At 43.2% G+C, this 26,342-nt stretch overlaps 1 protein-coding gene across 5 annotated transcripts; it reads right to left on the minus strand.

The window, feature by feature from the left end:
* LOC120614421 (zinc finger protein 705A-like) lies at positions 1-25,950 on the minus strand. Of its 5 annotated transcripts, none has more exons than XR_005655983.1 (7): positions 25,860-25,950; positions 15,663-15,745; positions 13,950-14,076; positions 13,130-13,300; positions 11,866-11,948; positions 7,601-8,565; positions 1-803 (listed from the first exon to the last, which is right to left on the minus strand). XR_005655983.1 is itself a non-coding variant. In XM_039877319.1 (6 exons), exons 2-6 carry the CDS (start codon positions 15,672-15,674, stop codon positions 8,494-8,496), a joined length of 465 nt encoding a protein of 154 aa, XP_039733253.1. In that variant the 5' UTR covers positions 15,675-15,745; positions 25,860-25,950; the 3' UTR covers positions 6,522-8,493. The 5 variants fall into 5 exon arrangements, 1 of the variants encoding a protein (XP_039733253.1); XR_005655982.1 differs by lacking the exon at positions 1-803 and adding an exon at positions 6,522-6,728; XR_005655981.1 differs by lacking the exon at positions 1-803 and adding an exon at positions 6,522-6,987.
* Positions 25,951-26,342: the final 392 nt, after the last annotated feature.

The following is a 26,342-nucleotide window of genomic DNA, read 5'->3' on the forward strand; positions in this document are numbered from 1 at the left end:
TTACCAGGCACCGTGCAGCTGCTCCCTCAGAATTTTGGGGTGCAGTCTGGGCTTTTGCTTATAAACGAGCTACGAGAAGATGCTGGCTCACAACACTGTTTACAACCACTAGTCCAGATGAGCTGGCCACATACATGGTGGCCACCCGAAGACCCCGTGGGAGCAGAGACCGTCCCCATGAGACCCTGCTCACTCTGACTAGTGAAACCTACGAGCTTCTGTCGTGAAGTCTTCTCGGCTGGCTCTGTGCAGCCGGGCTGGAACCCTCACTTTAGATCAGTCGCCCCATTTTCTTTTCAGCCCTCAAAGTGTCCCCGTGGCTGGGCTTGCAGCTTCTGCACAAACATGCGAAAGCGAGGGGCAAAGCCCAGGCCATCTGTGTTATATCATTAAACTGTGCTAAGTAAATCTCGTACGATAAACACAGTTCTGCAGGCAAATGAAACCTCTACCTTGAGCCAACCCCTCCTCTTCCTCCATTACCCCTGGAACAAGAGGCCCGGAGCTCCATCGCTGTCTGACCATGAAAGAGCCCGAGAGGGACCCACACTCAGGTCAGCCGAGTGGAGTGGCGAGATGGAGCCACGGGGACACTTCGTGCTGCCTGCCCCCCACCCCATTTGTAGCTCAAAGAAGATTCAGCCTGACTCACATCATTCAAATCAAAGCAGGTTGTTCTCCACGTGAGATGCTCCCGTGACCCCCAGATTCCAGGGCGGAGAGAGTGTCTCTGCTCGTGCCGAGGAAGTGCCGCCGGCCTCTGGTCCTCGCTGCCCAGCACGGGCCTCTGGGCTGATTCCCTCCTGCTCATCAAGGGTCACTTTTAGATAACGCTTCCTCAGACAGGTTTGTCCTATGCTGTCCTCAGCCAAAGATAAAGTTCTCTGATACTTTCTACTTTAACTTCATGTACTAATACAATTTGTTAATAAATAGTAATTTAGTTTTTAAAATATAATTTGCCAAAATGATTCTCGTGTCCATTTTACCACATCTGTTGATCAACACACCAATCCTGGTGACTCTGAAATCCTCACTGCTCCGGGGCTGCCTCTGACAAAGCACGTGACTAGGATATTGACCCCAGTTTAAATCCAGCCAACTCCTATAACTCTCAAATATAATGGGACATCTCGCTAACACAATTATCCTCTTAGCTCCATAAATACTTCAAACCTTCTCCATCACACACATACTTACTTTTACGGTCAGTCTCCACCAAAGGGTTGTCCTCCTACGACACCGATGAATTAAATCACTCGAGAAATTGTTAGTCGCACCTTAGATGACTGCCATGACGCCTACAATTATTCATGCATTCATACCCATCCATTACTGCCTGTCTCCTGTTAAGATGAGGAGTCCTCTCCATCCTGTGCCTGTTCTCCAATTAGACCCTTTTCTCTCCTGCTATCTTATGGAACTTCATATTATTGCTTCTATGTTACATCTGCTTTGCCAGACACATGCCCTACTTTTCCAGGTCTGTCTACTCAATATTAAACTATCATGACTCTTCCATGTTGAAAGAAAATATTCCTATAACCCTATTTGCTTTCTAATCTGCTCTCCCGTCCTTTCCCAACTCAACAAAACTGGAACGGTTCTCATTCCCTTACATGTTCTCGTCTTTTCACTTTCTAAGGTCGCCAATGATCTCCCCACAAACATGTCTCGCTAACACCGCCAGTGTTTTCCCATAAAATACCTAAGGGGTGTGTCTCTGTCTTTTCCATTTACTATTTTCAGGCCTCAGTTGACCACAGGGAACTGAAACCATGGAAGAAGCTGCGGAGAGGGAGGAGCCCCTGTAGGTATAAAACACTTTCAGTGCAACAGATGAAGGGAAGCCAGTCATTTTGAATTCCTTGGTCAGCATTTAATTTCTCATACGGTGTATGCACCGATGCTTAAATCAAATGGATGGTTGGAGTTTGCATTAGAAATTCCTGACTGGGAGTAGAGCTGAAAATTATTGGATTTCATTAACCAATATCACCATAAAAATTAATTAATTGATTATTTAAAAAAAAAAAGAGATTCCTGATTGGGAAAAACACCTCTCAAGAATGTTTAACCACATAATTTGGACATTACTTTCTAACCTTGCTAATGGCCTATTATTATGAAAATGTAGGATAAATATGTAGGATTGTGACATCATGTGAAAATTCCGAATACAGAATTTCGTAACGATAAGCAATGATTTTTTTTAAACAAAGTAGTGCTTAGAAAATACATATTAAGCACAGCTGTTGCTGAAAAATCTATTATGTTGGTCAGTTTTGACTTTTCTTGAAGGGATAATTTCAGTGATTAGGTTTAACCAGAAAGTAACTCTGAATATTACTGAAAAATGGAAAACACAACATGATATGTCATTGCTATATACTGTTAATACGTATGCACATCGCAATGATGAATGAAAAATCAATAAACAGACCATTTTTGAGCGAAGTCTACAGGTGCAAACATTTTCCATTGTAAGTGCCTTTATAGAACAATGAAGGGCACTGCAGAATGATAAAGGGTCAATTCAGCAAGAGGACATAACATCTGTAAATATTTATGCACCCAACTTAAGAGTGCCCAACTATGTTTTAGAGTCTGTTTTGTCTGGCATAAGTATTGCTGCCCTAGCTTTTGCCCGTCTGTTTCCATTTCCATGAAATACCTTTTTCTATCCCTGTACTGCCAGGCTGTGTCTGTGCCTTTGCACCTGAAGCGGGTCAATCGTCGGCAGCAAGTGTGAGGTCCTTCCTTACCCAGTCAGCCCCCTGTGTCTTGATTGGAGCATTTAATCCATTTAAATTTATAGTGATTGTTGATAGATGTGTAGTTATTGCCATTTTATTATTCATATTTTTCTTTTTCTCCTTCTTCTTTAAAAACTCCCCTTAACATTTTTTTGTACTACTTTAAAACAAAGGCTATAACAAGAGACAAAAGACTCAGTAATCCCACTTCTGAGTATTTATCCAAAGAAAACCAAAACACTCCTTTGAAGGGACTTGTGCATCCATATGTTCATGGCAGCATTATTTATCACAAAATTTATCACAAATAATCACAAAATTTCTCTTTCCATGATATAAACCACAAAAGCGATCCATAGAAAGAATGTATTTAACGAAGGTGACAGCGCTTGGAGAAGAGTTTTAACATGTGATTTAAGTTAAGTTGGCATCAACTTCTCTTCTCTCCTTTTTTATGCACGAGCCTGCCGCTCTCACATTTATTTGATAACTTCTATTTCTACCTTTATTATCTGTAAATGGATGGTGATAAATGTCTTGTCTGTATTCCCAAAATAGAAACTCTAATTGCATAGTCACATGCCACAAAAATTAAATATGTCTCAGGACATTACTTCCCCTATGAAATGTAAATCAAACTCCTCTAGTCTCCAATGTTAGTTAGTGGCTCCCCCGAACATTTGAGGATTGATCTTTTACGTGCCCCGAGGACCACACAAATACAATTAGGCCTTGCTTTTCTCTCTCTGCTGAGACTTATGATCAGCCTTGATGCGCGCGCACTCTCACAGCTGTGCTCAGTCTCTTTCTGTCTCAGTTCAAATGTCGGCTCCTCAGAGGAATCTCCTCAGTTTGAATCTCAGCCTCAGCCTTCCTTTCTCTCCCCACTGACTTAAATACAATTTTACTATTTATTTATGCCAACTCATAGAATTTTTCATGACTCATTCAATCACTCATTTGTTTTCTATTATTTAATGTGTGTTCCACTGGTCTAACTGCAGTTCCTTCTGACCATTGCATGTTATAAATCCAGAAAAATTTCATGTCTAAAGCAACCTAACTTACCCTCAGAGGGCCTACCAGGCAATGCCTGTAGTCAGATTAGACGATCGCTTCTCAATTAATTTTTAAAATAAATGAGATTTGTCCCTCCTCGTAAAAATGTTCTTCATGGCTCAGCAGAAACCAAATAGATCGAAAATCTAATGAAGCCAAGTCTTTGTTGAGGTCGCTGTCACTACACGGCCAAGCCCAGTTCTTTCTCTACCAAAGCCCCACTTCAGTGGTGAGTGCTCTTCTCACGCAGTCGGTAACTTCATCCATCTATAACCTCATCAGTCACGTAACCGCGCCAACCATATCATCCAAAGGACACACCCTAAATAACTTGGAAACCAGTCAAGATGAATCCAGCCAAGCATTCCACTTAATGTTCCCCCAATTAGGTAAATCACGTAGACAGAATTAAAAAGAACTGATTAAGGCCTTTATTTCTGCACTTCTAAAGGTCATACATATCCTCTTAGAAATGAAGAATAGATTCTCTATGGTGCTGTACAGAATCCACAAAACAATGAGGCCTCTTGGAAAAGACAGCAACTTGCAAGACTTTTAGAAATGAGAACTAAAGGAAATATGTTTTCCTTAAGTCTAGGTACAGTTTGCTAATTCAGGAGGAGAATATTTTGTCGAAGAGGCAGGATGGATTAGACTTATCTTGACTGGTATCCAAGTCATTCAGTTGAGCCCTTTGGATTACATGCTTGATGAGATTCTATAACTGATGAGGTTATATTGTTGATGGGGTTATCAACTGCTTATAAAGAGAGCTCGGGTTCAAAATGATGCTTAGTCTTCAGAGAGAAGTAGCTTGAGCTGCAAAATGTGGTGACCATGACTTCAACAAAGAATTGACTTCGTTGTCTTCCATCTATTTGGATTCTGGTAAATACTGAAGACTATTTTCACCAGGAAGTAAAGACTTCAGTTACTTTGTAATTGAATTGATTAGAAAATGACTGTTTAAGCTGATTTCAGGCATTTCTTGCTTAGCAGATCGTCTGAGGGAGGATGAGGCTATGAACATGGAATTCCTCTGAAATTTTAACTCACACATATAGTCAGAGGGAAACATGCTTAACTTTATAATTCAGGGCATGGCTTTCTGTGATCAGTCCAGTGCAGGAGACAGTAAATGTATTTAAAAAATTAACAAGAAAAATATGACATTCTGTAAGTGGCCTGAAGGACTAGTAGAGTTGTAATTAAGGCAATGGGGTAGGGGGAAAGTCTAACTTCATCAGTGAAGATATCTGAGTTGTCATGTAAACTGAGACCGAAGACCAATAAATATGGAGTGTGAATGCGTGGGCGGGGGGTGGTTGTCTGTGGATGAAACATAATAGAGCTCTGTGTGGAGAAAATGGGGTCCAGAATGAAGTCGTGAGGCATTTCTATAGTATTGAGTTCTTTTCACAAGACATATGAGAGGAGTGACTATAGTCACAGGAAAGCAAAGCTCCCCAAGGGAGGTCACAGCTCAATTTTTCTTTGGTTCCAAATAAAAGGCTGAGCCACACCCCTTAGATATTTTATAGAAAGAACATTCACGGTGTTAGCAAGACATATTTTTGGGGAGATAACTGGTGGCCTTGATAAGTCGAAGCGTGAAGGAATGAGAAGAAATGGAGACTAGGAAGGAAGAAACAAAGGAACGAAAGAAGGGAACAAAACTAGAGAGAAAACAATTCTGGATGAGGTTTTTGTTTCAAAACGGAAGAGACAGAGAAACTTAATAATGACAGAGTGATATTAAGAGAGGTGGCTGGGAAACCAGATCCCATATACAACTGATAGTATAGAGTTCCCAAGAGAGCAGGAGAAAGGGACTTAGTTGGAGAAGTTGGACACATCCAGGAGCAAAACGTTTCTTCAACAGAAGAGTGTTGGAAAGTTATGGATGCAGAGATAACTGCAGGCTTCTTGGCAGTGAGCTGAAGTAATTCCTCAGAGGATCTAATTCAACTACGCAGTGGGAGGCAATCTCAGCCGTGGGAAGGAACGGTAACGCTATGTGCACCACAAAAAAAGGCCTGGGTAACATTTGAAGTACTATGACGGAGTTAGAACTGTCAAGACACGGGATTGCCAGATACATTGGAAAGTTACTTGGAGGCGAGTCTGCGTTGAGACCAGGCTCCACATCGCAGCCACGGGCTTTGTCACAAGCAGCCCCGGAATCGAGAATTTGGAGTCGCTGGGGGTGATGTCTTGATCAGATGTGCTAAAGAGGTCAGATGCACATACGAATGGCTGGTCCTGTTTCATATCGACTGAAGTGAGTAAATGTGGCTTAAATCAAAACTCAAAATTAGGAATGTGGGGTGCGATGGACTGCAGGTCCCCAGATGGTTGGAGAGCCTGGGCATGGGGGTTGATTCCACATGCCAGGTGGAAAGAGAGACGCTGTGGTTACAGGCAAGGTCTCTGATTACTCATCAGAGAGATGACAATTCCTAGTGAAACACAGGTGTGGCATGTACCCCTCAAGAAGGTGCAATCAGTTTAGAAATTAGAGTTTGGAAAACAATTAGACCAAAATTAAAATTTTAACTGTCCCATTTTCTAGTCATGCAATTCTGTCGTGTTACCAAAGCTGTCTGAACACCTGTCACAGCCCTTGTTAAATAGGTAAGTGAACCCAAATCAGCAGAGGTGTGAGGGTCGGCAAGCCCGTATACATGTAAATCTGCAGGCAGGGAGTCACATTAAATAAAAATTTTATTTTCTCTGGAATTCAGCTAGAAGGGAGTGAGTGGAAGATGGGGAACTGCCTCAAATCCCCCAGCTCAGATGACATCTTGGCCCCTGAGCCTCAGTCCCCCCACTGGCACCATGGCAGGGCTCGCTCTGGGGAGAGGACAGGGCCGTCGCTGCCACGTCAGGAACAAGGTCCCCTTGTTCAGCTGCCTGAAGAGGAACAAATTAGGATAGCGCAAAGAATCAGCCATACACAGCATCTGCCGAAAGGACTTTATGACTGTGGAAGAGACGGAGAAGGAAAGGTCCAGGAGGGTGCGGTCTGTCTGGTGGGCTTCGTTAACGGAGATGCCACCTGCCCTCTGCCATGCCTGCACTTCTACCACCTGGACGACATCGACGAGTGGCTGCGGCAGTCTGTCATGTGCCCCTGCTGCAGGAAGCCAGTGCATGTGGCACAGCCTTCATCCTGAGATGAATGGGGCCAGGATTTGTCTGATTTCAAGTGATTCATCATTTTTAGCTATTCTGATCTTTTGTTACTGAGCCTACATAGCCGGATATTGGAAATTAAGATCGTTCACAAAGTTTCCCTAAAAATTCCTGAATGGTTGTAGATCTGGGAGAATGATTTGTGATATTTTAGGAACTTAGGGGGAAAATAGGATGGTGTTTTTATGTAAAGCCTTGGCTGAGTGTTCAAAAATATAACTGTATCTTATTGTTTCAGTCCCCAGGAATTGTATCGTGTTATAGCAGCTACGTATGCTTGTAATGTCTATGTGGAAGATGAGGAAAAAGATAATGGTTATATTTCCCCAAAGAAATAACTTTCTCACTTCCTTTTGTGTATGTTGCACATTTTGTTTATGGTTACTTTGGAGGTTAGATATGTCCTAAAATTATAACAATCTATTTTAAGTTGACACCGACTTAAATAACATTAAAACTCTTTTTCTTTATAGCTGTCACACACACACCGCCCCAGCCGCCCCAGATATTACCATTCTTATTACAGATCACTTTTGTGATTGTCGTTAGACAATACTGAAGTTTTCTGTTCATAAGAGTTTCTAACTTACCGAAGACTGTGGAGACACAAATACACACAGCAGCCCCGGGATCCCACTGTATTGCCAGGCGCATGTTCACGTCATTCCCGACATATTTCAAGTACACCTCCAGATACAGGGACCAGACGGTGTTGTCGGAGGTGGTCTCAGAAAGCATCCTTAGTTCCAGATGAACCTCTAGAGATGTTTTGCAGTCCCCTCCAGGCGCCGTCAACCACAACCGCCATGCTGGGAGCTGGGGGGCAGGGACAGACCTTGCCCTTCCAGAGCCACCACAATATTATTGACTTCAACTCAGCAGCCTAGGAACGGCTACAGAGGCCATCCCCCTCTTTCCTTAGGTTGGCAGGAAACTGGGGCAGAAAGCAGGCCTGGGTCAAAGTGGGAGTGGCCAGAGAGAGGCCTCACTTAGGAAGGGGCAGGGGCATGGTGGAGCTTTAGCCAGGTAGTGTGGGGCCTGGTAAGGGTGGGGCTTAAAAGATGTGGCCAGTGTGGGCAGGCCTATGTCTCCTGTCTTACCCCCTGCTGTTTCTGGGTCTGTCCCTTATTCCAACACCACCTATCGCCTCACATTTTTGCCTTAGGATTGTTGCCTCAAAGTGGCTTTAGTCCTCCCCCTAGTGGAGGACATAGGACCCTCAATCCATGAACCTGCCACAGAACGCCATGACTCAGTCCCCGATCTTTTGCCTGAACTTAACAACTCTCCCACTCAGACCCACAATCACTGATGCCCACAGGTCCCCCATCTCTGAACCATACAGATCCTGGGTTCTAGCTTCCCACTGATGAGGATTCGCCCCTCCCATCTGCATAGCCCCACCAGGGACCACAGGCCTGACTACGCTGCTAATTCCACTTTTCCTGGGCTCCCCAGAGTGCCCGGTGGGCCTCTGTTCAATTCATTGGTGTTCCAAGGGTGATGACTGTTGATCTGAGGCCAAGAAGACGATGCTTCGCGCTTCACGTGCACTCTGAAATACAATGATGACACACACTGACCCAACTGTTACGACACCCTCTTAACACATACTAACCTAACACACTCCAAATGACCACATAAGATATGTTTACTCAATCATGTGTGGACCTTTCACACTGAACAGATACTTTCACAGATGCCTTTGCCCTACATGCTCTAAGTCACATAATCAAGGAAACACCTGTACGCTGATAACATAATGACCACTGTCCTCTGACCAAACACAATAGCTGACACAGTCTTTAGAGAAACCTGGCTGTGCCTGTGTGTGCTTTGATAATGAAGCATTTCATATTTTAATATCAAAAAGGGAGAGACACATGGCAGAGGAATAAAATGTGTACTGAGTGCCTCCAAGACTCAGCAGACTTATGGTGTCATATGGTAAAGAGACAGGTGAAGACAAAAAAAATCTGCATATGGGTGTCCGATAAAATTGCATCAGCAAAAAATCAGGTAAGTGCAAATAATTAAACCAGATTTCCAGGAAAAAGCATCAAGGTTTTAATGTGATTCCACTCTGTTAGTTGTGAATTTTCCTATATAGGCATCAGTATTGTCAAAATTCTGACTTAAATATTATAGGTAAAACATAGTTTTGTGTTTTAGTTTACTTTCAATATTTTATAATTGACTTAAATACATGTGTTTATACCAGCAAAACTGGAACTTAATCAAGATATCAGATTTTTTTTTAACAATTAATGCTTGCATTTCTTCAGTATCAACCATTGTGTCTTTATTATTTCTTCCAAAATTCTGCATTCAATACTCCCAAAGTGTTTCACAATTGTGCATTTTATCATACATGTTTTCAATGACAAATCTTTGGTAAACTTCTGAATTTTTTGCTGAATCATATGCTCAATGATTCTTTTAGAATTTTTTTTCCAGTCCAAAATTTCTAAGGTGAAATCCACCTAAAGATTCATCCATTTTCTCCTCAGGACTGTTTTCTTCTCAGTGCGAGATCATTAGTGTTAACTAGGGAATGAGTAATCACTGAAAAGTTTCCTTCACTTGTGTTTTATAGGAGTCACTGAGTGTTTATACAGTGTGAATCCTAATCTGTTTTAGAGCAATAGTCTTGCTCTATTAATAAAATCACTTTTACCATTTTTCATAGAATAACTTATTCAACACACATTATCTGCTATTCTTCAAGAGGCTTTGTCCTCCTAGTAGTGGATTTTTCCCGCTTATTTCTTGTTTCAGTAGTTATCTGACACTAAATTTTCTTGTGCACACCAAGAATGGTGCTAAGTTGAATGAGAGTACACAATGACTCCACATCTAGAATTTCTCTCCTGTGTAGTTTATTATTTTGTTTAAAGGATGAATTATAAGTGAAGGTATTAATAAACTGGCTACATAAATAGAATTTATGACCTGTGACTTCTCCATCTTGTTTAACAACTAGAACTGTGTATAAGGACTCTTTCGTATTCATTCCATTTACAGTTTGAGTTCTCCTAGGTAATATATTGTCTCCCAGGTCAGTCCATTGTTAAGTGTTTGTCAAACAGATGCAATACATATAGATTCTCTTTATTTTGAATTACCTTTGATCAAATTAAATAATCAGGATGAATAAAGGCTCTTCTACATTGATTATAAACATATTGTTAGTTCAATGTCCGAGTTCTCAAGAGTGTTTAGAGTTAGAAGCTGTGGGTGGTGAGTCTTCCACGTTTATAACTTTTATGGTGTGAGTTCTTTCATGTTGTCTAAGGTTAAAATATTTACTGAAGGCTTTTCCACATAGATAACATTTATATGGTTTCTCTCCAGTGTGAATTCTCTTATGCAGTCCAAAGTTATAACTTCTATTAAAGGCTTTACCACATATATTGCATTCATATGGTTTCTCGCCAGTGTGAGTTCTCTCATGTCGTCTAAGGACAGAAGAGTGATTAAAGGCTTTCCCACATAGGCGACATTCATATGGTTTCTCTCCAGTGTGAGTTCTCTTATGTCGTTTAAGAACAGAAGAATCAGTGAAGGCTTTCAACACAGTTGACATTCATATGGTTTCACCAGTGTGAGTTCTCTCATGTCGTCTAAGGACAGAAGACTCAGTGAAGGCTTTCCCACATAGATGACATTCATATGGTTTCTCTCCAGTGTGAGTTCTCATGTTTTCTAAGGTGAGAACAATGAGTAAAGGCTTTCCCACATAAATGACATTCATATGGTTTCCTCGATTGTGAGTCCTCATGTTGTCTAAGGTAGGAAGTTTTACCGAACGTCCTTCCCACATAAGTGGCATCCATATGTTTCTCTCCAAAGTGAGTTCTTCATGTTTTCTAAAGTCAGAACAATGAGTGAAGGCTTTCCCACATAAATGACATCCATGCTGGCTTCTCTCAGTGTGAATCATCTCATGAAAGTCTAAGGTTATAACTTTTACTGAAGAGGCTTTCCCACAGATGGCATCCATATGATTTTTCTCCAGTGTGAGTTCTCTCATGTTTCTAAGACAATGAGTGAAGGCTTCCCACATCGATGACATCCATGTGGTTTCACTCCAGTGTGAATCATCTCATGCCGTCTAAGGTTAGAACTTTTACTGAAGACTTTCCCACATACAGGGCATTCAAATGTTTTCTCTCCACTTTGCCAATTATCATGTTGTCTATGGCAGAGCTCTAAACAAGGTATCTTCACGTTGATGACATTCACTGTGACTTCTAGCATCAATTTCTTTATGTTGATTAACGAACTGATGGATTTTCCGAATTCATGGCTGATATGGGGTTTCTCTCCCACGTGAGCAATCCCATACCGAGTCAACATTAAGATTTCAGTAATATTTTCTCCCAAATCATTCAATTCAAAAGGATACTCTTGAGTGTGAAATCTCTGCTTTTTGAAAAGAAATGAGAAACTGTTAAAAGTTTACCCACATTTATTCATTCTTTCATTCATTTCTCTCTCTATAAATATAAATTCTAGAGTAATCGTTCAATAATAGACTCCAGTTAAAACTGTTCCTATTTTAGTGACATGGGGTATTACCCTCCCGCATGCATTAAGATTTTCTCTTTTGTGGCACACCAACTGCAGAGACATCTGATTAATTTTTAGACATTATATTTCAAAGATTATGTATGTGAACCAGGATTATGCAACTGTCTGTTTAAAAGACCTCAGGTTATGGCTTTGACTTCAAGTTAATTTCTTCCCCAAAACCAAACTATTCAAAACTTTCTAACTCTAATTAGGTAATTGTGCCAAATTCTTAACTTATTCAATACCCAGGACTTTATTTGGAAGAACAGGTTCAGCTTACCACTGCATCGAGTAAGGATGTGTCCTTCTTGTAGGAATGTTGAATAGATATCATTTCTTGTTTTTTAAGATCATCTCCCCTATCTGAAATAATTGGAAAGAAATAACTTGATAGAGCCGAATTGGAATTAAAATGTTGAAAAGACGCAATACTCATTTGAGGATATTTCAAATATTAACACACAGATGGGAAAGAATGTCAAATTAAGGACTACTCTAAGAAGAAATGCATTACAGACACCAACAACTGACATTTTCAAGACTAGAACATGAGAAAAATAAAATGAAGTTGGAGAGAAAAAGAAAAAAACATCTTCATAGAATAGGATCATAAAAAGGGACATCTTATAAAGGGAAAAAAAATAAAACATCACTTATCAACAAGTTAAGGATATAATGGACAGTTTATCAGGGCAGAAATAAGACAGTCCCAAGGCAATGTGGGTAAAACTGCACCAGGGAGGTTAATGCTTTCCGCCCTCATCCTCATCCTCAGCACTATCTGCTCCAATGTCCTCCCAGACCTCAAAGGTATACATGTCCTCACAGGCCTCAGAAAACTCTTCCTCCATGCCCTCAGCCATGTACCAGTGAACAAAGGCACACTTGGCACACTTCAGGTCAAACTCGTGGTCCAGGCGAGCCCAGGCCACAGCAACAGCTGTGTTGCTCTGCACGTTCGCAGCTCACTGTACCTTGGCCAGGTCTCCATTGGGCACCACAGTGGGAGGCTGATAGTTTATGCCAACTTTGCAGCCAGCGGGGCACCAGTCCAAAACTGGATGGTATACTTGGTCTTGATGGTGGCAATGGCAACACTGACATCTTTGGGAACCACGTCACCAGAGCAGAACAGGGAGCAAGCCGTGCATTTACCATGGCGAGGGCCAAACTGCATCTGATTGGCTGGCTCAACACACACACCAGTGAGCTCCGCTACAGTAAGCTGTTCATAGTGGGCTTCTCAGCAGAAATGACAGGGGCACATGTGACCAGAGGGAAGTGGATACAGGGATAAGACACCAGGCTGGTCTGGAATTCTGTCAGATAGACATTCAGGGCCTCATCAAACATGAGGGAAGCAGTGATAAAGGGCACAATCTGGCTAGTAAGGCGACTGTTACTGTAGATTGGGCGTTCAATATCGAGGTTTGTATGACAGATGTCTTAGATGGTCTTGTCAGCCACGAAAGCACAATCAGAGTGTTCTGGGTTGGCTAGGTGGCGAGGATGGAGTTATAGGGCTCAACCACAGCGGAGCTCACCTGGACTCTGGCCTTGCAGAAAACCAATCCCCTCTCTTGAAAGTTGCTCTCTTTCCTCCGAAAGGGAAATCACATCTGATTTGTAGAGTTGACTGACTGTTTGTAGGAAAACGACATGTGGATTTTGAGCTCTGTGCTGATAACAGTGCGTGATCATCGATACAAGGTCAACTAATGAGGAAGAATGAGATAACCTCTGAGGGTCAGTGCAGGGAAGAGAAGGTTGAAAACAACATGGATTGTTCTTCACCAGCAAAACAACAGCTCTGGAACTTGTCCCAAAAGCTATTAAGGACCTCTGTCATTGCTGATGCCCATGCTTAAGTTCAAAGACAGGCTGCAGAATCTTCAATGTTTTCTTTCAGTGAGAAAACGTAAGTTTTCACAGTGTTTGACTACTATACCCCCCAAAATCCAATAAATACAACCTCTACCAGAATAATGTAGGTTCTATGTGGAAAATAACATGTCTGTCATTTTTAAGACTGTGGTCTGGTCTAACCGCAGTCCCTGCAGCAAAATAATAATAATTTTTTAAAAAAGCAATATATTTACTTACCCATTCAAAAACAGAACTCACGATTTTTGAATGGGTCAAGATTCAGTAGCAAGAAAGACAGGAAGTTGTGTCAGGAAGATTACATTCTATTGGAATTATAAACTAAGTATAAGTAAAGAGTGAAGACAATGGCTGTGAGGTGGTGGCAGAGTTATGGAAGAATCGAGACAAAGTGTGGAGTGAGACGTGGGAAAGCTTTTCCACATACCTGCCGAATGAATAAACGAACACACACGCAGGTAATGAGATGAGGAGACTCACCGATCGAGACCAGATGACTGATGTTCTCCAGCATCACGTCTCTGAACAGCTCCCTCTGGGATGTGTCCAGCAGGGCCCATTCTTCCTGGGTGAAATCTACAGCTACATCCTCGAAGGTCACTGATTCCTAAAACATTAGGAACAGTGTTTCAGACATGGCCATCTCTGCTAGCCTCTAGGAGAGGGTGGTGCAGGTGACAGCACTAAGAAAGTGGTGGCTGAGTGCACGGAAAGCTCAGACAGTATTGTTCTCAGTGCTGGCCTGGGCATCTGACTTTCAAATGTACCTATAGAGACAAACACACTGTAAATACAAAAGACTCCATTACAAAGAAATATCGCACGAGGTGTAATATAATATAACCTGGAGATTTCCCAATAAACTTGTAATTCTGACTTCAAAGCCATGATTTTAAAATTTTCACGTCAAAATTTATAACAAAACACTCTTCTCCACCAATTTCAAGTAAATCTACAAGCTCGTCACCGGGATGCAGTATCCATGATCTGCCACTTTTTGACCACAACTGCAGCTACATTGTTCCCCTTTGTCACCTCAGGTTCCTCATCAAGGAACCGGTTTAATGGCTGTTATGAAATCTTAAAGGTCCAATGAGCTAATGTGTAGTGATAACTGGCAAACAAGATTAAGTACAAGTTCTACGTTTATTATTCAATCAACGGCAGAGATTATTGAAGCAATGTCCAGAATTCCACAAAACTGGACAGAATTCAGCAGGCCTTGGGACGAGCAGGAGCAGCCTGTCATCTCCACAGCATAAGGAGAATCGGTTCAGCCGCAGGAGCCAGGGGAGCTGAGACCTCGGTGCAGAGTTATTCTGACTCTTTCTGGGACTTCCAGATATCAGTTATCACGGTCTCTTCTATTTCTTCATCTTGTCTCTCTATTCAAGCATAGCTGAAGCCACTCGACTGTTCTAACTGCTTCAAGTTCATCAAAAATGTCACAGGGCCTTATGCTTCACTCTACCTCTTCTAGACCTGCTCCTCAACCACAGCCCAAAGGAGCGAAACAACATTCACTATGCATTGCTTCCACTTATCAAATTTAAACAAAGGGGAAAGAAATTACAGAGAAATTGCATGATTTGGGACATAGGTAATAATGAGAATTTTAGTTTTATTCATTTTCAAAAAGCACAAATATACCCTATCGAAACTTGAAGAGGTTTAAAACTGGAAACGACAAATGACTCCTCGTTGCCTTCTCTGGCGTGATCATAACTCGTTTCCCTCAACACTGATCATCACTGCCCCAGCACCTGTAACTGGGCTGGCGGAGCGCGCCTGTGGAAACATCCGCTACCTTTCTGCGCTGTCTGTTCTGCTCCTCATCTTTATCACCTGCATTTACCTCAATCCTAAGGCCATTACAGTCAATAATAGGATTAAGGGGCACCTTTTTTTTTTTTGCTAACAAGGCCATGTGTTGGGTGAGAAAAAGAACAGCTCCCTCCCCTCTTCGTAAACGCACGGCTTTAATAGAGGCTGGACGATCCTGGCGCAGTGGTGGGAAGGACACTACCACCTGAGGACTCGACCCAACACGACCATTCCAGTCCAGATCCTGAGAGCTCAGATCCTTGAAAAATCTCCTGCAAGCACTTAGAACATCAATGCCTGTAGGATAAATATACCCATACACTGGCAACGGAGATGCAATTTCTGTAGAAAGAGTAATTCCCAACACACCTGTGACTCCATTGTCACTAGCTCAGCTGTCACCTGTCTTCTGGGTTTTCACTGGCACGCAGTCCAAGCAACAGGAGGCAAAGCTGAGGACAGAGAAGGAAGGCATGAGACTCTAGTTATCCACAATTTCTAGACCCAACTGTCATGAAGTCCCAACGCTTCACCTGGAAGTAGCCCCAGCCCAACCAACAGAAACCGGCAGTATTACTCTCTAAGACACAGAAGAAGGCTCGCCTCTCCCAGGGTCGGAAGGCTAGGACGACTGTTGCTAGAAAAGACTATACAGACACGTTCAATTTAGAGAAGGATGTGAAATCCATTGGGTTTTGTATGCTAATTAACCCATGGTTTCAGAAGCTTTTCAATTCCCTCCTCATTCCAAAACAGAGGTCCCCCGACGCATGCGACTCATGTCTTCACTCCAGGAACTCCTGAGGCGTCCGTCGGGTCCCACCATTCTCAGCTGCACACCCGCAATATTTCTCCACCCCTGCCCTCTGGAGCCTTTATCCACTGCTGCTATTCCCTGGCCCTGGCCCCCAGATACACTTGTCCTGAGTTATTCTGTGTCCTCTAAGCCAAGTTTCCAGGAATACTAATCCCTCGACATTGACTGAGATTTGTTCTGCATGAATCTGGTTGTGAACTAAGAGAATTAAGAATACACTTTATGACAGTGTTATCCAATTCAGTGACTTGTTCCATTTGCAGGAATCAATGGCGTCCACCTTGCAAAGCTGCCCCTTGAGGCCCCCTGCACTGAAAACCAGCATGAGTGTGTGGACTGCAGACTACCGGCACAGTCAATGACCCTTACGGGCAGCGGGCGCAGAGAATCCAGAGCGAAGGGGTTTTTAGAGGAAATTCGGTTGTTCCATCTGATCAATTAGAAAAATGGTGGCTGGAATCCCGCCCTTCACTAATGGTCATTAGCTGCGACTTCCCCTGCTTCATTATTTCAACATGTGTCTGTGAAAGCACTTAGAAAATATAAATCCTCCCCTCAAACATCAATACTTCTGCTTATTTCATAGACAAGTGATGATAATGAGTCATTAACAGAAGCAGCTTTAACTCATCCATTTGTAACTTTTGAACAGAAAAGTTTTACCAAATGTGACTCTGCTTAGAGATTTATAGACATTTGCTTATTTATTCTTCAAAGTAACCCTGCTAGTTATGGTTCATTTATCACTTTAATAAATGACATGACCTAAGGTTCAGAAAACTTTAGCGACGTGGCAAAATCACACGCATACAAACCTACAGGATGCACATAAGCACGCATAAGAAGGGACACAGGTATAGTGTGGATTTTCCTTTGCCTTCCTCCTAAGCTCAGATCCTTTAGGGGTTGCACACCAGCACTAGACTTTACCTGGAATACGACTTTTGGCATTAAAATCCAGAGGCCCGCCCTGTTTTACAATGTATTCTCCTGGCTTTTGTACAAAATTCCTCCCATGCCCATGTTCTCTGCCGCAGAGCATGGTCCAGGTCCTAGACATCGGCCTCCAACGGCCTCGCTTTTGCTGCCTAAGCGCTTCTCCAAGCCCAGCATTATTTATTATTTCCCATGTCCGTCTGACTACCACATCTGCTGAACAGGATCCCAGCACAAGGTGATGCCCGACACCTGCTCCATGGCTGTGTCTGACTGCACAGGACTAGGGCGCTGACCTCCCTTTACCATGGAGTTGCACCTCACAGTAGCTTCGAAATATATCTGGCAACCCCACTATGTCTCAGGGTTAACCAGTCTTGCCGGCTGCCCAAACATTTCAAACGTTTCTCTTGCCTTTGAATCCCACATTCTCGCACCTTCCTCACTCTCAGTGGATGAGGCATTTATTCCCTACTACGATGTCTGACGCATGCCGACACATGGCTCAGCGTGACATCATAAGATGCACGAACGTTCCTGCATTACGCCCGTTAGCTACTGCCCCTCTCCTACTCCTGGCTGAGGCTGACGTCGCCAACGGAAGCCCGTCCTCTGGTCTTGTCAGGAACCTTCTATTATTGATTAAAAGGCATCGTTTCATTTACCAGCAACTTCTCCCTCTTGCCACAGCGCAGCCCCTCGGGATCGACACTCATGTCCCCTCTTCCCCCTGCAAACTAAAACCTCCTCTGAACGCGCTCCTCTTAAAACCCTCTGTCCTGTTCCTGCCTTTACGATCCAACGCGACGCCAGGGTGCCGCGCCACGCGCTCGCGCCCCCTCTCTGTCCGGCTCATGAACATCCCCAGCGACATCTGCAGAAACCAGCGCGACGCACGCGCCTCGGGCGTCTTGGAGCCACGCAGCAAGTGTGCCCGGGACGTCGCCGAGAGCGTGCTCCATCTTCTCGCTGTCTTCAAACCAAACTTGTCGTTCCGAGGCCACGCCACCTGAGAGGAACTTCCCATGCTATCCCGCTGGAGGCCTCGAGCCCCGGTCCCACGCCGCCACCCGGCCCGGCCCGCTCAGGCGCTTCCATTTCTTTCTCTACTTTTTCCAAGTTGAAAGTGACAAACTCACGTGGGAGTTCCGTTTCTGAGCATCCCTCTTTGCAAGCTAACGGGCACCCAAAATGAAATACATCTCAGGACAGTACCTCGCATCCCCCCAAATATAACTCTGTATCTAGTCTAGAATCTTTTTCATGTCTCCGCCAGACACCTAAGGTTTGAAATCTTGTACACTCTTCCAGGACAGCAGACACAATTCAGTATTCGATCGTTTCTCCACTGTTCACTGTTATCACTGTTTCCACCCAAATCTACACACACAATTTCCCACCCCATCCTGATTTTCTCCAATCTCAGTTTGAATGTCAATTCCTAAGAGATCCCCTCACTGAACTCCTAACAAAATTAACACTTCTCTTCACAGACTCATTTAGAAAGTAAAGGAGGTACATCCCTCCTGGGGAAGACAATCTCCAGTCCTCACCAGAACCCAAGCAGATGCGAAGTCCAGTGAAGCCGAATCTATTGAGGAAGCTGCCACAACATCCAGAGTTCAGAGCTTCTTTCTCTCTCTAGAAAACGAACCATTTTGATGGTGGTCTCTCTTTTAATGTAGCTGATAACCCATCAGCGTCGTAATCCAAAGGACAAACCTGATTAATTCAGGTCCCAATCGAGTTTTCTATCAGGAATGCCTCTGTGCGGAAGCTCTTCCCTTCTCGTTAGGTAAACTAAGTAGGTGAAGTTAAGGAATCAAATTCTACCCTTTAATTCTGTATTTCTTCTAAAAGTCTCAGAAGCGACCTCAGAAGCTTTTCCCAGAGGCCTCACCGTTTTGTGGACTGTGGTTGTTCTGGGCAGTGCTATAGAGCAGCGGTCCCCAACCTTTGTGGCATCAGGGACCGGTGCTCCTGAGACTCTAATGCCTAATGATCCGAGGTGGAGCTGGGGTGGGATGCTGGCGCTTCGCTTGCCCGCTGCTCACCTCCTGCTGCGTGCCTGGTTCCTAACAGGCCTCAGACCAGTATCGGTCCATGGCCCGTGGGTCGGGGACCCCTGCTCTAGAGAACCTGCAGCAAAAGGATCCATCCTGCTCTTCGTTTCTACAAGGACCTGCACTCTACCAACACATTCTCTGGCCGTAGGCATCGATTCGACTCTACATAAATATGTTTGTGTGCCGAATAAATACACATTCAAGAAAAATATTTTTTTAGGGTACTAGAATGTGCATTTTTACTACCAAGCAAGAAATAGCCATACAGTGTAGGTCTCTTCAACTCAGAGTTAGCTGAGGTCCCAAGAACTATAAGACTCTGCAAGCTTCAAAATATTAGAAACTCCCAGAGTAAATGACCAGTTTCAGTACTGATTTCACTAGATTTCTTTTTTCCTTTTTAAAATTGTGGTAAAAAGCCTCTAACACAAAATGTACTATCTTAACCATTCTTAAGGTTCGTGGTGTTAAATACATTCATAAAGCGTGTAATCATCACCAGCACCTATCTTCATAGCTCCTTCATCTTGTAAAACTGAAACACTGAACGCATTAAACAACCCCCATGGCCTCCTCCCCCCGGCCCCGGCAACCACCATTCTACTTTCCGTCTCTATAAAGGGATGTTAAAAAGGAAACTAAACATTTAAATATCTTAAGACCTTTCTCATAGAAGGACATATCACTGAAGAAAAATCAAGCAATATATTTGTTTCAGGTATACGCATTTCGTCCCATAAGGAATGCTGTTATTTTCTTTTTTAAAATTACACTCTTCTGACAGTAAAAAAAATCTGAGTACCTATTATTCTTGTAGTAAACCTTTAGGTAATAAACTATGATTTTCATGCTTTTCTGTTAGGTTCTATGTCTTTTCAGTCTACCTACTGCAACATTCGCGAGGCAAGTGATGATCCCCTTTTGTCATAAATGAACATAGCTTTCAGGTCAACTTACAGCCAAGACGATATCAAAGAGTGAAATTATACTCATGAATAAAGCAGCCAGAAAATCTGCCCCTGAGGGGTTAAAAGTCTAGTTTAGAAGAGATTATTTAAAGAAATAATGACAAACATACTCTGCACATGTACTGAAGTATTTCATTTGCGGAAAAGCTCTCTTGAAATGCATGTATAATTTATCTGACACTTAAAAAGCTCAGTCGGGCAAAGACTTAGAAAGTTTTGCAGGGATGGAGCTCAGAGGTCTGTTTTTGTTTTTTTGTTCCAGATGAGGGAACAGTATAATATTGTGGATACATCACAGACCTGCTGCGCCCCAAGAAGTCAGAACACACTGGAAGGCAGCTGAGTGATGAGGTGGACCGGGGAGGGTAGCAAACAAGTAGATTTTAGGGACCAAAGGTCACTGTAATTAGATTGGTCCTTCTTATAAAGCTCATAGGTGGAGGTTTTTGCTGAAAAACGGAGTAAAATAATTAAGAAAGGTTTGATGAATTTTAAGAATTAGATGATGGCTGTCTGGCATGAAGTGTTGGTAGTAAAACTGTGAGGGGCGGGGTGGGCGAAAGGATATGAGAGAAACAGAGAAAGACACGTTAGAAAAGCACCGAACTTCACATGTGGCTGGGTGCAGTGTGGAGAAGCCCTGTCTAAGAGTCAACAGAAGGGACGAGCAGGAAGTGCCCTGGAATCAGCGCTGGGTCACAGAGGCTGCAGGAGACGAGGTGAGAAAGCTCCCATCGTGGACAGAGCTCGCCCTGAGGATCAAACACAACGACGTCTTAAGTGCAGTCGGCTGTGCTGGGGGAGAGGGAAAGGTTTGCACCAAGATCCACTACAATTTAAGCCTCTGTGCAACAGTTAAGGCCAACATTTTCAGTGACTTTAAAAACATCTAGAAAACAAGGAAGGAAAAAAGAAACATGAGTTTTCTGGCTTTTCAAATTTTCACAAATAAAGCAGATATTAATGAAAGTTAAAAAGAATAAAGAGATTAAATGATTACAGAATGAAATGGAAAACATTTGACGAATCAATAAAAGTTTTGACAGGGAAATCAAGGAATTAAAAAAGACTCAAGAAAAATAACACCGACAAATAAAACAGACCACATTCATTTAAAAGCAGTAATTTAAAATGTAAGGAAAATGGGGAGAATCCTATTCTTATTAATTTGTATATGTAGGATAAATTAATTTCTGAGGAAATGTTATGAATATTCACTCACAAATAAGAACAATCTCATTAGGCAATGTTCATTGTTAAATTATATATCAAAATCTATCTCCAAAATAGATTCGAGAGTAAATTTGTAAGGTAAATTGCTCCAAAGGAGAAAAACGAGTGTTTGCATTAGTTAACCAAGCCAATCAAAATGTATATACCTGTACAAAAAAATTGGAAATGATATCAATGATGTTCATTGAGTATATTTTACAGAAGATATTAATACAATTTAGCCGTTTAACTATTTATTCTGGCCATTACTGCCAAGGTTAAATACTGGCACAACACGGACAAGTGCAGTTTACTGCAAACGAAAGCCTGATTCAATACTAAAAACCCATCACTCTCACACGGTAATTTTAAGGATCTAAAAAAATTAGATCATGTCAATAGACTCTAGGAAACATATTTTATCTTTAAAAATAATTGAAAATCTTTAAAATTCATGTCAAATGGTGGGGAACAATTCTTGTTAATCGAGAAAATCCTAGCAAATATATTGAGCAGTAAACAAAGAAGCAGCTTCACTAAAGGCAAGGGCGAGAAGAGGGACTGGTTCGCCAGCGCACAAAACCCTCAGGGTCAGGGCCAAGAGGAGAAGAAATACAATATGGCATCGGAGAGCTGGAACCGTACTTACTCTCAGAAGGCATGTAAACTGCAAACTCAAAAATACAAGAGAATCCATTTTAACTATCGTACTTAAGAATATTTTTCATCAAATCTATTCTGAATATACTTACATATTATTCTGAATATACTTACATTGGTATTTCCTGTTTAGTAACAATAACTTACAAACTAACAAAAATAAGTTTCTACTTACAACAGCAAAATATTATAACTCCCATTTGAAATAAGTTTGAGACTCATGTAAAGAAATTTTAAAACTTTTTGAGGACATAAAATGACATGATAAAAGTCTGCCAAACCAGGCTTCTTAGACCAGAGGACACAGTCACACAAAAACCTCAGTGAATGCAGAAATTTGGTGCAACCCGTATTTAAAAGTCACATGCAGTATTTCACATAAAAAAATAAATAAAAATTTTGTCTCATTTTGAGGTTGAAGATATAGCCAAAATAATCGTAAAAAGGAAAAAAATGGAGGCAGGTCAAATTACATCTGAACCTATACTATTTGAAACTTTAAAACACATCAGATTAAACGGTTAAACATTCTTAGACAATAGAATGTTAGTACCGAATGGAACGTATTATTTATAATATGAAATAGATGACACCTTCCAAAGGAAAACACAAAAGCAAAGGACATGAAGGAAGGATTTTGCCTTCATTGCATAAACATTGTAAGACCAGACCAGAGTATGCAGAGGTGCGTGTGTGTTTGATTAAACTACAAAATATCAAATAGTATCTAAATGCACATCAAAATGAGTCAAGTAGAAAAATTCATTTTATATATACATGTCTACAATGAATAAATTTATTCAGTCACTTAATTCGTGAAACAGAAAGAGAAGCAAAGAGTTGTATTTTATTCAATTTTACAAATATATGTGTAAATACATAGATATGTGTGTATATATATACACACACACATATATATATATATATACACACACACACACACACACACACACACAAAGTCCTGGTTAAAGCAGGGGGAGATCTCACAAGTTGGTGGATAAGAACTTATTTGCAGCTGTTGGTAGGGGGAGGGAAAAGGAGTCTTTGCCATAATTTATTGCAATATGAAATACACCATCTCTTAATCCAGCAATCAAACCTCAATTTACCCAAAGTGTAGGAACTCTTAGATATTTGCATAGAAGTCAGTTTACAAATCTATGACAATCAAGGTCTCCTTGGGATGGATGCGCTGTGAACAATATTAAAATCTCCCTAGACATTTAGACATTTAGAGTAATTCCAGTTTTAAACAATTACGGACTAAAACACACACCATTATGTGGAAGAAATGCTACTTTAATTTGTTATGGCTATCAGTTTCTAACTTGCCCTTCTATTGCAAAACATTAATATTTTGAAACCAAATATACAGATTTTGTTAAGCTTTCAATGCATTATACAATCAAGTAGAACAAATTTCCCCTCATCGATATTCTTTTCCTGGCTATTTCAGGTATTCCTGACTTAATTCACTACTAATGTGTGGTTTCTTTAGTCCTGGTCTACACAGAGCTGACAGTACGTCCACATCTGGCCACTCTGCAATCCCCACTGACCAACCACAATAACACCACGGACCCAGTCCTGGCCTCCCATCAATGTTGAGGCACGAAGCCCTCATCATAGTGGCTCCCACATGGAGCCACTTTATAAGCTCCCTGTGGCTGGTTCACAGTGAGATGGCATAGGTCTAGAACTGGGAGTGGACTGAGGGAACCTTCCCCAGGACCCTCGATTGTCAGAGATTAACAAGTATGAAAAACAGCATTTCAGAAAAGAAGAGACAATCAACAGATTAATACTTTTCCCAGAGAAAGAGCCAGTCCTTACTCCTCTTGATCTTCCTGCCTCCTCAGGCAAGATCAGTCTTGCTAAGTCACTCCTGAGTGTTGAGAATGTGTCATCCAGGTGTCGGAATAACTTCCTTTCCCTTTACTACAACCACACAGGTGGGGAGGAATTCAACACGTGGAAGAGACGGCCATCTGCTGTCCACTGAACCACTGGGGAAAAGGGATATGAATTCCTACAGGGAGACCATAGATGAGTTTGCTTTTGCTTCATCCTGATGAAGCCACACATCCCATGGCAGCTATGGATGAGAGTTTGTGTGATCCTCCCTTTGAAGTCACAGTCTTTTCCGGCAGCTGCTGAGCACTGGCTCACCAGGTAAGGGAGGGCGGAGCTCTCCTTGTCTCCTGTTCCTGAACTTCCCAGGCTCTCTCCCACTCCTTTACACCCAAACTGCATTCCCAGGGCCAACTGCCACCTCCTCATTGGAGAGATATCTTTGTTCTGTTTAGTTTAAAAAGCCCTGGTCTTTTCCTAGTTGTCCTGTTACACTGTGTGCTTGGGGGCAGGCAGAGATGTGGACTGGAGATGCTAGCAAAGAGCAACCGTCACTGGCCTCACAAGCACAGGATGGCCTCTACTGTCCAGTGGCCAGGCTTGCCCTTCTCGCTTCTGCCCCAAATAGTCCAGACCATATTTCATCCTCCTGAGCAAGAGCAACTTCTCTTGCATGGTTTTATTCATATTAATTAAAAGCATTTAATTGCTCTTTTCGAGATTATCACATTAGTACCTCAAATAAAATAATAATATCTAATTATTGGCCCTGGAAAACATAAAAGGTCAGCTACAGAAACAGTTCTGAGGGAAGTTTTAACAGATCCATCAGGAACAGACAAGCTCTGTTAGAACCAGGACAATCCAGAGCAACCTTCGTTAAAAAAACAACAACAAAAAACTAAGGGAATTTGAAGGAATCATATACTTATTTGGAAACTTTAGTTCATAGACCGTTAAATTAAAAGATCACAAAAAACAGCTGTTGACTAGATTATGTTTAAACCTGGTTTTCACTGTTAAAACAAAACAAAAAAACAATATCCCTTCAAATTGCACACTAAAAGAGTGTAAAATTATTTACTACACACCAGTATAGACTGGAAAAGCTTTAAAGACTCATAGTCTGAATCTGACACAGATTAATTAATTTAATTAATTAATTAATTAATTAATTAATTTAAAAGGTAATTTAATGTGGAAATTTAAAAAAACAACCAATATATTTGGAATCTACCCTTCTATTGCCCCAACTGCTACTATTGGTCCAAGTCCCCTCATCTATGCACCCTACTGCTTGTTGCCCAGGTCACTTTTTCACTTTGACTATGTTCCAAGTCCACCGCACCCACCCATCGCCCGTGCCCTGTTTTACCCTTTTCTGAGCCCTCGCTCTCCCTCCCTCCATCTCCTCGTTCCTCCGTCCCTTCCCCTCACCCCCCGCCCCCGCATTTCGACACCCACAGGGATGGATGAAATGGCCCTCTGCCCAGCACGAGCTCGCCTTCCAATGGGACATCAGAAATGTGAACACACCCTGGCAGGCACAGCCAGAGGGGTAGACAGTGGACTCGGGACAGAAGGACACGACGTGTCACAGGACAGCGTGGGGATCAGGGGCCCCCCGAGAGGCGGTGACCGCGAGAGGCCCGGGGAGCGGCAGGCCCGGCTGCAGGAGGACGACGATGCGGGGGGTTCAGGACTGGGGACGGCGCAACCCCAGGGCAAGGGGACGGCCCGGCGTCCCGGGCTGCCCGAGGGGCGGGAGGGGCGACTGCGGAGAAGGGCGACGACCCACGTCCCGAGACCCGTCGCGCCGGGCGGGGGCACCGCGCAGGGACTCAAGGCAGAAGGGCCGGGCGCCGACGGCCTCGGGGCGCCGGTGACGGGAAACAGAAACGAGCGGATGCCGCGCCGCGGCGGTCGGCCTCCCGGTCTCTCAGGGCAACGGGGTCCCCGGGGGCGGGGCCTGTGACACCCGCAAGGACCGCCGTCCCCGAGTGCGGAGGAGGCCGCGGAGGGCGGACCTAAACCTCACAGGACAGAGCTCACTCACCGCAGTGCGGCCGTCGCGGCGGGAAAGCCCCTTCCGCGTCCCCAGGAACTGACGGAGGATGGGGCGGGGCCTCAGCCAGGAACAGGCGGAGCCGGGGGCGGGGCGGACGGAGCGGAGCGGCCGGCGTGGGCGGGGCATCGAGGGGCGGCATGGTGGGCGGGGCCTGGCCTCGGCCCCGCCCCGGGCTGTTCCGGGTAGGCCCCGCCTCCCACCACGCGCACCTAGGGCCTCCGCGCTTGCATCTGTCTGAATCGCTTTGGCGTCCCGTGCGGCCGGGCTGCTTCCCCCCTACTTCAGGTGAAATATTTCAGACAGATCAGGGTAGGAGCTTACAGTCGTGAGGCCACTCTGGTGAGGGCTGGGCTGTTTCCCTGGGAACAAGTGGAACGCGGTTGAAGTCAACAACCGTTTTCGCGCCGGAGATAGGTGTCCTGCGAGCGCTGCGGGCGCGACTGGGCCTCGGGTCCAGGTGGGCGGCGGTGA

Source organism: Pteropus medius, unplaced genomic scaffold (assembly GCF_902729225.1).
Source record: "Pteropus medius unplaced genomic scaffold, Ma_sr-lr_union100, whole genome shotgun sequence".
In the NCBI taxonomy this organism is placed as follows: Eukaryota; Metazoa; Chordata; class Mammalia; order Chiroptera; family Pteropodidae; genus Pteropus; species Pteropus medius.